General features: G+C 38.9%; 1 protein-coding gene across 9 annotated transcripts in view; it reads left to right on the top strand.

Moving 5' to 3' along the window:
• Positions 1-13549, top strand: part of CDKL5 (cyclin dependent kinase like 5) — a 135602-nt gene extending 122053 nt beyond the window's left edge. For 6 of the 9 annotated variants that reach the window (XM_080576435.1, XM_080576434.1, XM_080576429.1 and 3 more), the window contains 3 exons: positions 3678-3800; positions 4942-5061; positions 6295-13549. In XM_080576435.1, coding sequence (XP_080432561.1) covers positions 3678-3800; positions 4942-5061; positions 6295-6681 — 630 coding nt within the window. In that variant the 3' untranslated portion in view covers positions 6682-13549. Of the gene's footprint in view, positions 1-3677; positions 4190-4941; positions 5062-6294 lie in introns of those variants that run through there. The other 3 variants (XM_080576437.1, XM_080576436.1, XM_080576438.1) reach the window with 2 other exon arrangements.
• Positions 13550-14611: the final 1062 nt, after the last annotated feature.

Below are 14611 nucleotides of genomic sequence, written 5' to 3'. Positions count from 1 at the left end.
TTGCTATCTTTTCTGTATTTCTGCATTTACATCTAGGTTTTGGGAGAGAAAAATAACTTTATTTTATCAGAGGGCAGTGGCATATTAGCATTTCACAAAGTTTTACAATGAAAGTCCCTGTAAAAACTGGGAAAACCTAAACATTGGATAACAGTTCTGGAAACAGTAAAATACTTAAAATTACATTTGCATATCTGTTTTACAAAATTTTAAAACTGCAGGTACTTTATCTAAAATTATGGCTAGTAAAAGTGTGCTCTTGTAATTCTCATCCAGGCCACCAGAAGATGGGTTTTTTATTAGTATAGCAGTATGTTACTAAAATTCATGTGCAAAATAGTGTCAAAAGTAAACCTTTGTCTCTTTATGTTACTGGTTCTTTCCAGTGTGCTTCATTCTTACATTTCACTTTTCTGTATAACAAGGTAGTAAAATGAAGAATTCTACCCAACTTTTTTTTTTTTTTATGATATCTTTTTCACTAAAATGTAACTTTATTAATTTGTTAATAACAATAGTTCCTTTTTTGCTTTTGGTGTCATGTCAGATTTCTCAGTGTACAAAAAAAAAGATAAATTTCAGACTTGACTTGGAATTTGAAAATCAAACTGTTTTATCTAGTAGTGGGATCATCATCTCCAACAGTAGTGTATGCTGCCCTTTTCAGAGTAGCTTGCTTGAATTCCCCACATTTCAGGTTTGGTTTTGTTTAAGAACTCAGTGCTATTGAAAAATTAGGTTGTAATATTTCTGTAAGTGAAATTGCAGTTATGGTTTTGAAGGTTCTTGAAATGGAGTAAATTGTGCTCACTCATCATAGCTAAATAGGCTTCAGAAGAAGTTAACAGTACTGCAGGGCAAAGGGGAGTAACTAAATCAAAATATCTTCTGTCATAGAGTGAGGTGGCATGACTGGGTGTTGTTGGAGGGCTGATCTGTTGAAAATTGGGGGAGAGGAGTGTTTGTTTTTTTTTGTTGTTTGTTTAATTTTCTTTGAACTGCATGGAACATGCATGCGTGTGTTAACTAGCACACAAAAATGCACCATGTCTTCTTGCTAGCTAGGTTTTAGGGCAGTGGCTCCTACCTCTCCTTCTGAACTTGTTCACCTCGATACCTGTTCTGAACTAAATATCTAGATTAAAACTCTGGGATTTTTTGATATCAAAATGTCCATGAAAGGATAAGCACGCCTAATTGGTTTAGGTAGCACGCTGGAGCCATTGGTTTTGGTGATGCATTTTCCAAAAAAAGATATTTGCACTGTTTCAGATTTCAGCCATTCGGACATGGTGGCAGGGAACATATTAAAAGTCCAGCTGATAGATGAGGTATCAACTACTTCCAGATTAAACTACGTGAAGGAATTAGAGACTGAGTTGAGTTGTGTTGCAATGCAAAATCCAGCACTTTCCCAAACATCAGCTGACAAGCACCTTGCTCTGTAGATACTGAAGACATCGCTGATTACAAGCCAGGGCAGATTTACACGTGCTCCTTACTCCTTTTCATACTTAAGGAGAGGGAGAGAGTGTTTGCATAACGAAAAATGCATTGGCTAGTTACACCTAGTATTTCACAGGAAGATGCATAAAATTCCTGAAATGCGATAGTGATGAAACTCTTGCATCCTCATCTACAAGCTTGCTGACATCAACTTCATTCAACCAGAGACTGAAAAACCTCCTTTCATTTCTACTTGTAGTTGTTTGACAGGACAGTATCTAAGGACGGACTGCACACCAATGTGTGTGCAAATGTTTGCTTCAAACACTGTTCTTTGTTCTTCTTTGCCTGTTAGTTGAAGAAGTCTACCTAACGAACATTGGAATGTTCATTAGGATCTTCCTCCACGAATGTAAATTATTACCTGAAAATTATTTAGCTCCAAGATTGATTTCAGTAGTAAAAGCTTTTAACAGCACTGTAGTAATAGCTCTTCAACTACAGCAATAATGGACTCATATTAAAAATCTTAACATATACCTTGTGACTATCCAAATTTTTTTCTGAGGCTTAAAATTCTTAGAGTCCTAGATGTGTGTAATTCTAGCTATGTACTCTGATACAAGCTTTCTGCAGCAAATAACAAACTAGACCCCGAGAACAGTCATCTTGAGAAGCATGTAATAGTACACAATAGTACACATTGTTAAGAGGGTAATAATATCACATCCATTCCTTACTACTTACATCCACTGTTATTTGGCAAGTTTCGTGTTGCTGGTGATCATCGTAAGAGTCATAAAAGATGACTTAAATTGGACTAAAGATATCTTCTTAATAATGTCATTCTCAAAATCTCCAGTAGCGCAGAACTGATACCAGTTTCTGATACTTCCTCGTGCAGCGGATTATTCTCTCTAGAGTTCTCCAGGTGTAGTTCTTTATGGGATAACAATCACGACTGTCTGCTATGGGAATTCTTTGCAATATTGTTTTTGAAGAGCTGTTTTTATCCGTTCTCCTTTTTATCTTGTTTTGGAATCTTTTAGTAATGCAGCAAAAGGTTTTGAGGATTGCTAGAATCACATTTTTTTCTGCAATCTGTCACTAAGCGTTTTGGTATCCATGAGGGCTTTGTACAGTGTCAATGTGCACTATCTTCAGAGGAGCCTGAGTTTTGCAGATTGTGGCACATATTGCAAGCTATGGATCTGAAGAGATTATGTACTTTGGAAAAAACAGTTGCAAGTGACCCTTTCTCCTACTGATGCTTTGATTCCTTTTTAGTTTACTGAACTTCAAACAGGAAATTCTTCTGACCATAGAGTTTCTAAGCAGGCTGTGCTAATTAATGACTTTGTCTTTTGTAGCTTGGATGGAATCTAGAAGCTGGGAAAGTTGGTTGAAAACCATCTCTTCTGGTGGTGCGCCCATCGTTATATTTAGTCATACAACCGTTATAGTATAAAGTTTTCTTTTGGTAGGCAAATGGCACAGCAAGTGTCTTGGGCTTGTTTGCACCTGAGAGGAGGAGAAATCATCTTGTTCATAATTTTAATACTTAACAGTTCTGTTTGTTGTTTGTGCATCCATTGGTATGCTCTTTGATTGTCTTACGGAAATAAAAATATAACAGCCAGTGCCCTTGCAGTTGTACGTGAAGTTGTTAAAGGCATATTTTTGTCAGAACTGAAATCATTCATCTTGGAGCCCTAGCTCTTTCTAAAAGCTAAAAATAAAATACTTTTCTTTCTTCCAGAGGTAACTATCAACTGCTCATTCTAAAACCGATTGCTGCTATTACTAGTGTATCTTTGATATTTTATTTATATAAAAATAAAAAATGCCATAACATTTTAGATCATTATCGTAAGTAACAAACACTTGCCAAAATTACAAGATTTGATCCAAAGCTCAGTAAAGTCAACAAGACCTACCTGCAGTTTCGAAAAGACTTTGTACTGTACATTCCTAATGGGAGATAAGAATAGGTGATCTCTTTTTCTGTAAGAATAATGATCTCTTTTTCCATGCTGTATATGCATTGAGTTCCTTGAATTTGTTCCATACACTTTCTTCATTCAATCACTATTATATTTTCCTGAAGCAGATTATAGGATTGATACCATGTACTGTTGGAACTACAAAAATATAATTATGAGTTAATATAGTAAGGACAGATCTCCTGAATTGATATACTATGCATTTAGATTTTGTATCTTATATTACAGACAAACTCAACCAACGGGGAGAATCCAAGCATCAAGAAATCCCTCTTCCCTCTTTTTAATTCAAAGAATAATTTAAAGCATAGTTCTTCTTTGAAAAAGCTTCCTGTAGTCACTCTACCCATGGTATTAATTTTTAAGTACAGTAGCTCTGTAAAACGCTCCAGTAAACTTATTTTACTGACTACAGCAGCATGTGTTTTATTTTCATGGGATCACTTTCTCTTCATGCCAGTTAAGTATCTTGGGCCAGTTCAATAAATTCAAGTAAAGTTGGTGGTTCCGTTGAAGTAGATTATGTCTTAAAAAAAAAAAAAAAAAAAAGTTTTTTGACCATTTGTTATACTGAAAATGTAATATACACAGCTCCAGAGAGAAGGAGCCCTGGGACTAGGACTAAAGGAGGAAAATAGTTGTGAAATTGCCGATGTTTAAATTTTCTCATTCTGTTTCAATCAGGAAAAAAAAAATAACCTGGTTTGTTTTATAGCTATATTGGAGATACATTCTGTGTGCTAACTGCTCCTTTATATATAAAATTAATTAGATATTAATGACGGATTCTCTGAAAAATAAACTTAACTCATGTTTCTAATATATTTTTGTTTGTGCTGATTGTTCATGATAAAAGGCAGCTTGCATTAAAAATAGGTTAAATTTAATTGTTCTTTTTTGCTTAAAATTCCTGAAATAAAAGTCTCTATAAGCTTTACATTGTCTTTCTGCCATAAAATTTTATGAATTTTACATCTTGTTTTTTAGTGGTGTTGAATTTTTTTATTTTTTAATTTGGTTTGGGTTATTTGTGGAGGAGCAGGAAGATGAGGAAAAGAAAATCTCTTCCTTTGTGATGGCAAAATCGGTCAGATGTCAGTTTAGAGATGATTTCGATCTGCTTCAATTAGGAACAAATTTATAGAACTGATCCGTGGTCTTAACTGCAGTATGGAATGCTTTTTAAATGAAGATGACACTCAACAATTTTTTTGTTGTGTTTTTTTTCTTTTTTTTTTTCTTGGAAGCCTTGTTTAATTGCTCTCTCTTACAGCAAATAACACTAACAGCATGTGAATGCTTCAAGGGCTAAGGGTGTAGCAACTCTGCATGACCTCCGCAGCCACTTACTATGGGGAAAAATAATAAAAGGACATTGCAATTCTGCTGCAGTATTGGGCTTCACTTGCGTTGTGTAATTAACTTGGGAAAATGATTTACAGCTATTCTTAAGAAATGTATTAATAGCCCAGTATTTAATGTTTTGTTGCAGATGCCTAGCACTGATGGTCAGGATCTCTTGGCATTACAGAAAGCCATTCATTCTACTAATCACCAGAGCAGCAGGCAGAAGGATTGGCATCCTGAGAAGATGACAGAAATCCAGCCTCATGTAAGTAGCTTTATCAGTTCCCTGTATTTTAACATCACGAAGGTGTCTTGACAGGTTTTTCTCTGGTAAATAGAAAAATTGCATTTGACGTTATTTCCCATCCTCCCCAGTCCCTCCTCATTGAATGTAAAAAATCATGTACCTGCATTACTGCATAATTCTTTGAAAATCTAGACACGAATGACAGGGAAAGGAGGTGAGACTGTATGTCCTTGTGTCAGTCGCTGAGCCTTTAGAAATGGTGGTTGTGTTTGTTTTGGAGACAAACAACATTTCAGTGCACAGCCGCAGTAGGCACTGCAGCGCTGTGGCAGTGCCCTCCAGTGAGGGCCTGCTGCTGTGTGGCTGTGCCTCGGCTGGCACAGGCTGCTGGTTGTGCAGGCTGGCTCGTTGGAGCATCGCGCTGCGTGAATGCAGCTTTATGTTCTCCAGTTCTAAAACCAGCCTGGGGGACAGGGATTGGGAGACAGCTTCTGGGCCATGCTCTTGCCATTACAACATTGAAAACTGAAGAGGAGGGTTTGTTGCAGCTGCTGTGTTTGAGGAAGCGAGTTGTTCTGTGAGCTGTGGAATTTAATGGAGCTGTTATCCTACAAATTTGTTTACTCAGGCTTACCCCAGCTCTTGCTACTCATTTCAGTAACCCCTTGTGTCTCTTCTCCTTTGGCCTGCTTTACCAGCTAAAGAAGCTGTGAGGGACAAGAGCTGCTTACCACCCTGCTGCAGGCAAACAAAATACCAAACTGCTGAGCTCTGCCAGCCTTTATTTCAGTGCAGATAGTTACTCAAGGTTCTCTCTAACCCCCAGTTGACATTCAGCAAATATTTAGGTACTTCATATTACTGATATCTGCGCCTCATGAAATGTGGCTGAGGTTCTAAAGTTAATAGCAGGAGTACTGACAGATGGAGAGCTAGTGCAATTGTCTGTGCCTCTGTTTTCATAGGACATAAGGTTAAAATAACCGACGGGAACAAAAGCTTTTTTTCTGAGCTAGTCGTTCCATCTTTTCAGGTAGCTGATGGATTTGAATGATAATGAGAAATCATTCTTCTCAGGTGTGTAGTCATAGCTTGGAAGGAACTATTCCAAGTGAGTGCATACTAAAAGTGAAGAAGTCCTGCAAAGTTCAAGATACTCCGTTTAGGATATGACAGTTTTGTTATAGGAAGTCTGATATGATACAATAGCAATGAGAGTAGAAGGTCAAGTGCTTTCCCCATGTCTTTTAGAGCCAGCCATTAAAATCTCTTCGCAAGCTATTACACCTCTCCTCTTCAAACCATCCTGTCCCTGCCGAGCCTCGCTTCCAGCCCCTACCGAGCCAGCCGGCCAAAGCTGCTTTTTCTGAAGTGCGAATTCACCCCATGAGTCAAAGCTCCAGCAGCGGCAGCAGCAACGCGCGGCAAGAGCCGCAGGCAAAGGGCAGGCCAACGCTGCAGATCCCGAGCCAGCTGGAGCCCACCTGGCACGTCTCCCCCGTCAACAGGAGCGCGAGCGACGGGCCTCCCTACTCCGACCAGCCGCCCTCCAAGAGTGGGCAGAACGGGCACGCGTATAACCGAACAAACCGGTCACGGATGCCAAATCTGAACGACCTGAAAGAGACAGCCTTGTAATTGCACTCCAGGCAGTAGGCCAGCTCGCACGGAGGTCAGCGTAGGGGAGTGGTGGTGGTTCTGGTGATGGTAAGACTGTATTTTCAGCTTTATAAAGGTGTGCAATATGTACATGTGGAGCTATGTTGTTTGGCACCACAGCGAGAGTCAGGGATTATACAGTAAACCAAGTCGAATTATGAATTACTAGTCATCAGAAATGTCACTGGACGATAGGCAGAGTGTGCCATTCAGGGAGAAAAATGTATTGCCATTTTCTCTCATTTACATTCCAGCTTAGAGCACATCTCTGTCAGAAAGCTGGGAGACTTCTGGTATGTATTGGCACTTATAAGGGTGAAAACATTCATGTCTAGACCTATGCCCTTACTACATTTTTTGCTGCCTAGTTAAAACAGTGGGGTTTATGTGATAAAAGTGTATCCCCGTTAAGGGTTTAAAGTTAAATTGTATGTCTTAAATTTGTTTTTTAAACTTCCATATTTGATAGGATTTGTAATATTTATTTATGATGACCTAATATCGTACTGTTATAATCATATCTTTTATGTTATAATGTAAAGTTATTTTGAGCTGTTTGAAACATTGTGAAGCAGTGCAACAGCTACAGTAGTTTCTATAAAAAACTAACAGTAACATTTATATATTGCATCAGGAGTATTTTATTCTATATATAAATATATATATATAAATGGAAAATAACTGTCTGTTTTTTAAATATACTCATTTAAAAGAAAAGTATTGTTATGACACTATCTGCCATATTTTTATACATTTGTGATATAAAGTGCAGTATTATACTTCTAATAAAAGGAAGTTGAATGTGGATATAAATGTGACTGTAACAGTATGAATCTTGCTCAGCTATGAGAGCCCAATATTATAGGAATTACTGATAAAAAACAAAAGACAACATTCAATTCCAAGCTTTATTATGGGCTATTTTGTTGGAAGTATTGGCTAAATGTAAGAGACTGCAGAACTGTACAGTAATCTAAATGTGGTATGGTCTCCCCTGCGTCCTTAGATTTCCTAATAATAATCATAGGATTTCTGCATCTGCATCGAGAGATTAGAGCCCCAGAACCATTTTTTTTTTTCCTCTAAAGAGATAAAGTGCCCCATGACTACAAGCTAAAGCAGGTGCTCTTCCACTTAATAGTAGGGGTGAAAACCAAAGAAACATAGCATGAATTGCAAGTGAAATGCCAAACTTTGACACTTAATGCATAGCATGGCACTGCAGATCATGGTATAAGCTTTTATGCATATGTGTATTTTACATCTTGTTTTAGCAATCTATTAACTAATAAGATAAACACTGTATTTAAATTAAAAGTACTCTTGCACTTTTTCTTATATTTCAGGATGTATTTAAAACTACAAATCTGATATTTGGATATTGAGGGAGAAGGTTGCCGTGCAGCTTAATTTCTCCTTAGATCTTACTGTCCCAGTATTCCCATACACAGTTCAGTGACCAGTCTCAGCAAAATACTAGATCTTGGGTTCCAGTCTCCTGTACAACATTGTTAAAACTGCCTTTACGTTGGTGAATGTCAAGTATAGTAAATATATAACCTGATTCCTCTGTTGCTACCAGTAAAATAAATGGAAGGTGAGTCAGTAGGAGTCAAAAGAGTTATGCCAGTCTAAACTTTGTGCAATAAGAGGAGAGTCAGGCCTGTAGTGTCAGAACAATACAATCTTTCCTTTTCAAACACGTTCATTCAACTCCCTCGTTACTCTGCAGCATAGTTCATTTTCTATATGGTGTCGTCAGAAGACACTTGTACCTGCAAATATGTTGTCTGTTCCGAGAAGAGATTAACCTGAATGTAAAATTGTTGACTTAGCCATAGATATAGTTAACAGAAGTAGCCAGACAGTAAGAGCTGAACTTCCTACTTTGAAAACAATGCAAACTGGACGTGACGTTCGGTACCTCTTGAATCATACCAAAGTTCTAACAACAACACATTCGGTACAAACACTTTGAAAATCTTTGTCAAGTACAGTATGAAAGGATGTTACAGCAGGTTTGTCCAGGGAAAAAATTAAGCCTGGTAAATTTGAAAAACTATAAAATAAAAATTCTTTGTCAATTGCCTGCAAGAAATGTGCGTATAATTTTCTATAGATATATATGGTTTATAGTATATTTATATATGCTATAACATATAGAGTATTTATATAGCATATATAAATACAGTAGACATGAAAGGATATTCAGTTTTTGATAAGTTCAGTGGGCATCCAGGAAGGATATTGTGATTTTTACTAGTCCTTACTATCAGAGTTTAGCAGTATATTTTAAAAGTCTCTCTTCGATTCACCAGTTCATCACAACTAGACTACTCCCGTTCTCTGCTTTGAAATGGGTTGATGCCACTGAAATCCCTCGCAAAAGCATTGCCTGGGAGTGGGGCTCTAAGCAGTACTATGTGAATGTCTCCGAGTGAGCATTCAGACTAGACTCTTCTGTACTTTATGGGTATATTTCCTTTTGCCTCTACAGGATTTGTATCTTGATAGTAAGAGCTTCCTGCTGGAGATGATGCTACAGGGCTATATGTGGCTATTCTGGTTTCTAGCAAGGAAAAATGTTTCCCAAGGTGTTTGTTTGTTTGTTTGTTTCCCTCAGTATGCATTAAGTTAAATCAGGGTAATCTCTGACTGTACATATAGCTATTTAAAGTAGTTAGCAAAGCTTCAAGAGTGACCTAAGGAATGTTCAAGTATTTATTTGGTGGCCCGTATTTACAGAAAGTTGTTTCTACTTCATACTGCATTTTCATCTCAACTTCAATGAACAGTAACAGATTTAAGTTGAATACTAAATTGTGTTGAATGTATGTAGTATTTTCTTCCTTCTGTTAGAAAGAACTTCCAGCAGCTCAGCCAGCTGGTGCTGGGATAGATTGTGTATTTTTAACCTGGTCTAACTTCCGAATATTTAAAATATTGCTAATGTAATTTCACTGAGGCTTCCAAAGAAGTCTTATTATATGGCAGAGATTTGCTGTCTCAATAAAGGAGAAGATAATTACAGAGCAAACAATTTTCTAAGTGTGAGCTTTCCTCTTCACTAGTCTTTGAGTCTCGTGCTACATGTTCTATAGATTTACTTACTATAAAGTATCTTATTTAAACAGCATTTTATTCTTTGGCAAGCTGCTTTGCCTTATTATGGCATCATTAATGATGTGAAAAGTAAAGAAACTAAGTTTCAGAAATGGATTAGTCATTTTGCAGAACTCAAGCTGCCTAAACCTGTAGATATGTTTTTACTATAGCTCTTGAGCTCTTGTTAATCGACAAAGAAGCACCTTAAGCTCATCTTAATTGAAACTGTGTGAAGCTGTGTGGTTAAGCTGTCCTTTTAAACTGCCATGAAAATGCATTAACCTAAAACAACACGTGGGTTTTTTTACCAGACCTGACCACAGAGAACAGTCCCTTAGGGCTATGTAACATGTTTTGCTCTGTTATCGCAGTCCAAGATCCCTTGTTCCTCCGAGAGGTTGCCAGCACTGAGCACCAGGACAAGTTCTCGGCAGGAAGTCAGCGGTCCCAGGTTCGATCCAGTCTTTCTAAAAAGTTCCCCATCCCACAGGGCTTGGGACTTGTACCAAGCTTTCATTTCTGATACCAAGTCAGACCCACCTCAATGTACCCATATATGTACAGATAGTTGCTCTCTTAGATCAATATGAAAGCAGGCCTCAAACTTCCAAACTTAACACACACCCTCAGATCATCTTCAGGCTTGTCGCCTTTCTCTCTGCTGGACCAGCTTGTTTGGGGAGCAGAGCTGGAGTGATTCTTCGGGCAGCAGTGTCCTGCGATAGGCTTGTGGACATCCCTGGTCATTGCAGTTGGGTCTTCTAAAGGATGAATGTTCATAATATAAAAAGCCATGTACCAACCTTTGATTTTTCTTCAAAAGCCTCTATAACTTAGCTGAGTAGACTACTGTGTTCACCCAGAAAAAGCTATGTATTTTTAACAATTCAGTGCTGTAATTCCTTGTAGCGAAGGGAACTCTGAAAGCAATGCTGTCATCTATTTAGCTAAGACAAAAAACAGCTGCTTTCGAGGGGAGCCGTGAGCTAGAAGTGTTCGGAGTTTTTATTCTTTTGTTGTTGTTGTTGTCTTAAAACAATTTGGTAGTGAGACATGCTTCAGAAATACCTACATGTAATTAATTCTGTATATGCTGAACACTGTCAGAGACTGGGAGAGTATTTGAATCTCAGTCACACAAAGAGTATTAAAAGGATAGCCATATATAATACACTGCAAATTGTGGGGTGGCAATGAATGTTTCTTTTTTCCGTTCCAGCTAGCATGAACAATACATTTATTAGTGGGATTTTATCCTCAGTCACACATCTGGGCTGTTCATGTACGTAGGCCCACCATTTGGAATAGGATAGGAGTGTCACAGAAGATGCTTGGAAAGGTGAAGTGCCCTATTAAATCATTTTAAATGACCTTTAAATCAGGACACTGTATAAGAACAGGTGCCTTTCCCCAAACAGTTCTCTCTAATGGTGTCATGATATTAACCATTCATTAGCTGGGTTTGTAGGGAATGAGGAGAAAAGCCATTTAACTTTCTGGCCTTTGTTAAAAAGGGAGCAATTTGAGTAAACCCTTTTAATATAACACAGCTTGGAAGTTCTAGATGTCGGCTCCTTTCTCAGAGTCAAACAGCACCAGTGCATCATTGCTTCAGGCTCATCAGGCTACTGAACACTTGTACACATTGCTTGGTTCAGATGTTGTAATGAAACTGAAGATCTCCCACTCTGCAATCGTGAAGCAAAGTTCCTGATAGCTAAGCAAAGCAAATTTTACAGGAGATCCTCTTAATCTGAAGAGAAAACCTGTTGTAGATAGCCTGTTGTCTCAGCAGTCTTTCTTAATAGCTACTGCGCGAGGCAGGATAGATTAGGTTTGAAGTTCACTTGCTCCAAGTTGTGCTCGGATGCTTATTTGTTAGCAGGAATATCATTGCATACAGTCAACTGATTGGAGCAAAAGGTGACTTTTTTGCCAAACTAACTGGAAGGTGCACAGAAAGTGAGAGGATACTTTATACATACTTTAATGCTGTTGTTCCAGCAGCTCAGATTGCTTCTCAGGCTCTTTTAGAATATAACCCAAAATATGTCGCCAGGTAAATGTGTCTCTTAAAACATGGCTCAAGGGTCTGAACTTGGAATTTGTGACTAAGGCTAAGAGTGACTCTACACATCTCTTGTCTTCTCTACCAGTCAATCTACCTCCTCTCTCTTGCAGAACGTGGTCGAGGTTTGGTTTGTTTGTTCCGAGTTTATTATTGACTCCAAATTTTGAACAGATGTATAAAAAGATTCTTCCTCTAGGCACTGTTAGCAACCAAGTAATAAAATTTTGATGGGCCTTCATCTGATACACTTCTAAAACCTCCAAGCCATCTTAGCTCTCCTTCTAGAATCCTAACGCCATCCTTTGCACTGCTTTGCAGTCTTCCCTTGCTCTTCCCCATGTGGTTCTCGAATATTGCAGTTGCCTTGTTCTTTGTTCTTTCTCTAGTGCAGATTATCAGGGAGTTAGAGGCCTTATCTACTACTCCACCCTGTTTGCTGTTTTATTCAAACAGCTATCCTTATAGACTTGCTCAGGAGTTTCTTCATTTTTATTTTTCATTTCATCTGGGTGAGATACCGTACCTCATCGTGCCCCCACCAAAACACACTGCCTACCCGGCTTTCTGTTCCACCAGGTCTCTGTTTTACAGGGCATTGCTTCTCTGGGTCCATTGCGAGAAATGCAAGGTGGCATCTTAACTGTACAGGCGTATAAATGCTTTGTGAAGTAACTGCTTTCGTAGAGCTTTCCATTAGCAAAGTTAAAGCATGTTCATAGCGCAAGATGGAAGATGTTATTCAAGTTTCCTATAGCATATGAACCTCTTGGTGTAAACTCTTGACTTGTAAATCCAATGGCAGAGCTTTTAACTGTTTAGTAAGGCAAAACTCTAGGTGTAGCTAACTGTCTCGGCTTTCCTTTTCTTCTCACTTTTTTTTTTTTTTGGCTAGTGCACATCTTAGACTCATACTACTGAAGGATATGTGTAATCTAAAGGAGTAACATCTATATGCATTTGGTTTATATGGAACAATAAGCTAAAATTTTCCACGAAACCATAATTTGTTGGAAATTCTATGCAGGCATTTTTAAATCTGGTTAATCTGTTAAGGACTTCCAGGACTGCTTAGATCTCCACTGTGAAATCTTGAACTCTGAATTTATTTAATTGGGGAGAAAGAAGGAAGAACTAGGTTAAGAAAAAATGGGATCTTTTTTCACAATCTGCCAATACAGACTATTTGAAAAATACCAGACTGGGGAGGTTGCTTTCAAAAATTCCAAATTTATGGATAAGATTCCCCAATGTTTTTAACAACTATTAGAAATCTAAAGCGCACAAACTTTTAAATCTGTCATGCTTTCTGTTGTGGAAGGAACGTGGTGTGGTGTTAATCCTTTTAATCCTGGAATACAAATTGATTTTAAAATGTGTTGAATATTTAAGGATGACTTCATGCAAGTTAATAAACCATTTGTAAAGTGTTTGTATACAACCCTTTGTATCATGTTGTTGGTACACCTTACCAAATTTTTTTTGGGCATGTATTCCATTCTTAACTTCTGTACAATTTCTATCGTTGCTGTAAATATTCTAAAAGAGAAAAAAAAAAACTGTGGTAATCTTAATTATCAGCATGGAAATGGTTAATTTTTACTGAGCACAATGTATTTTTGAATGGGCCTTCCAAAATATGTCTTTAATAAAAATGCAGATTTTGCACTAGAACACTGGCATGGCTCGGTGGCTCGTCGTGTTCCCTGCGCAGCGCCTCCCGGTGCATCCATCCATCGGCCGGGAGCAGAGGAGCAGGGCAGGGCAGGCGGGCAGCAGAGCTCCCGTGCCCAGCACCTTACTGCTAGGCCCTGACGCTCCCGGTCTGAGAAGCTGGCACGTGTCTGGCTGCATAACGCATTGCTCCCGCGCACACACTGAGGCTCTGCTGGGGAACTACGTGGGTGTCAGCGATACTGGGGGGGTTCCCCGTTAATGGGTTCCCCTTTAGCGTGTCCTGGTCATGACTTTTTTTTATCACTTTGTACAGCTTCAAAAAACTTGAAATATTTCTCCATCAATCCCTCATTCTTCAGGGTAATTGGAAACAAGCTGAGGAGCAGGGAGTGTTTTAAAGCTCCCAGCCAGAAACCTAGTTGAAATCTTATTTTCCTGGGACGTGGCTCTGCCCTTAGCACCCCTCTCTGCTCTGACTCTTCTAACCATCTCATGGTAACGAACCCAGGCTCTCAGTGCCCTTCGGTGCACTCCCTGCAGGGCTCCAGAGGACGGAGCGGCCACCTCCTTGAAGAAGGCCTGGTCAGGCACCTCACCGTGGCAGCCACAGTGTGCTCCACGTTGGTCTCCCTTGGGACGGAGAGCAGACTGGGTGTGGGTATCTCCCTCTCTGATGGCCATTAAGGGGTAATTTCTGCAGGAATGCGTTAAGAAAAAGGGCCTACTCTTGTAGGAGCTGTACAGCTGGAGTGGAGGGCCAGAGCTGGTCTCTTATCACGTAACTGGGATTGGGCAGGCTTAACTACTCAGCACAGTTTCCTCACATCTCTGTGTAAGCGCTCCAGTCTAAAAATTCATGTCATGAAGCTAAAAAGAGCTCTTATTCCTACTTCCTATTTCAAAACTGTTGTGTTGTACAGGTTGCAAAGCCATACATCAGTCTCCCTACCTTTGCAGGTGAATTCCTGCAGGATTTCTCATTCCTAGAAGATTGCCTTTTCATCACTGCTTTGCGTCATTTCTGGCTGTCACAGTTGCTCCTCTGGTTAATGGTGATTG

Source organism: Anser brachyrhynchus, assembly GCF_964034855.1.
Source record: "Anser brachyrhynchus genome assembly, chromosome: 1".
Lineage (NCBI taxonomy): Eukaryota > Metazoa > Chordata > Aves > Anseriformes > Anatidae > Anser > Anser brachyrhynchus.
This window is presented reverse-complemented; position numbering and strand designations above follow the sequence as displayed.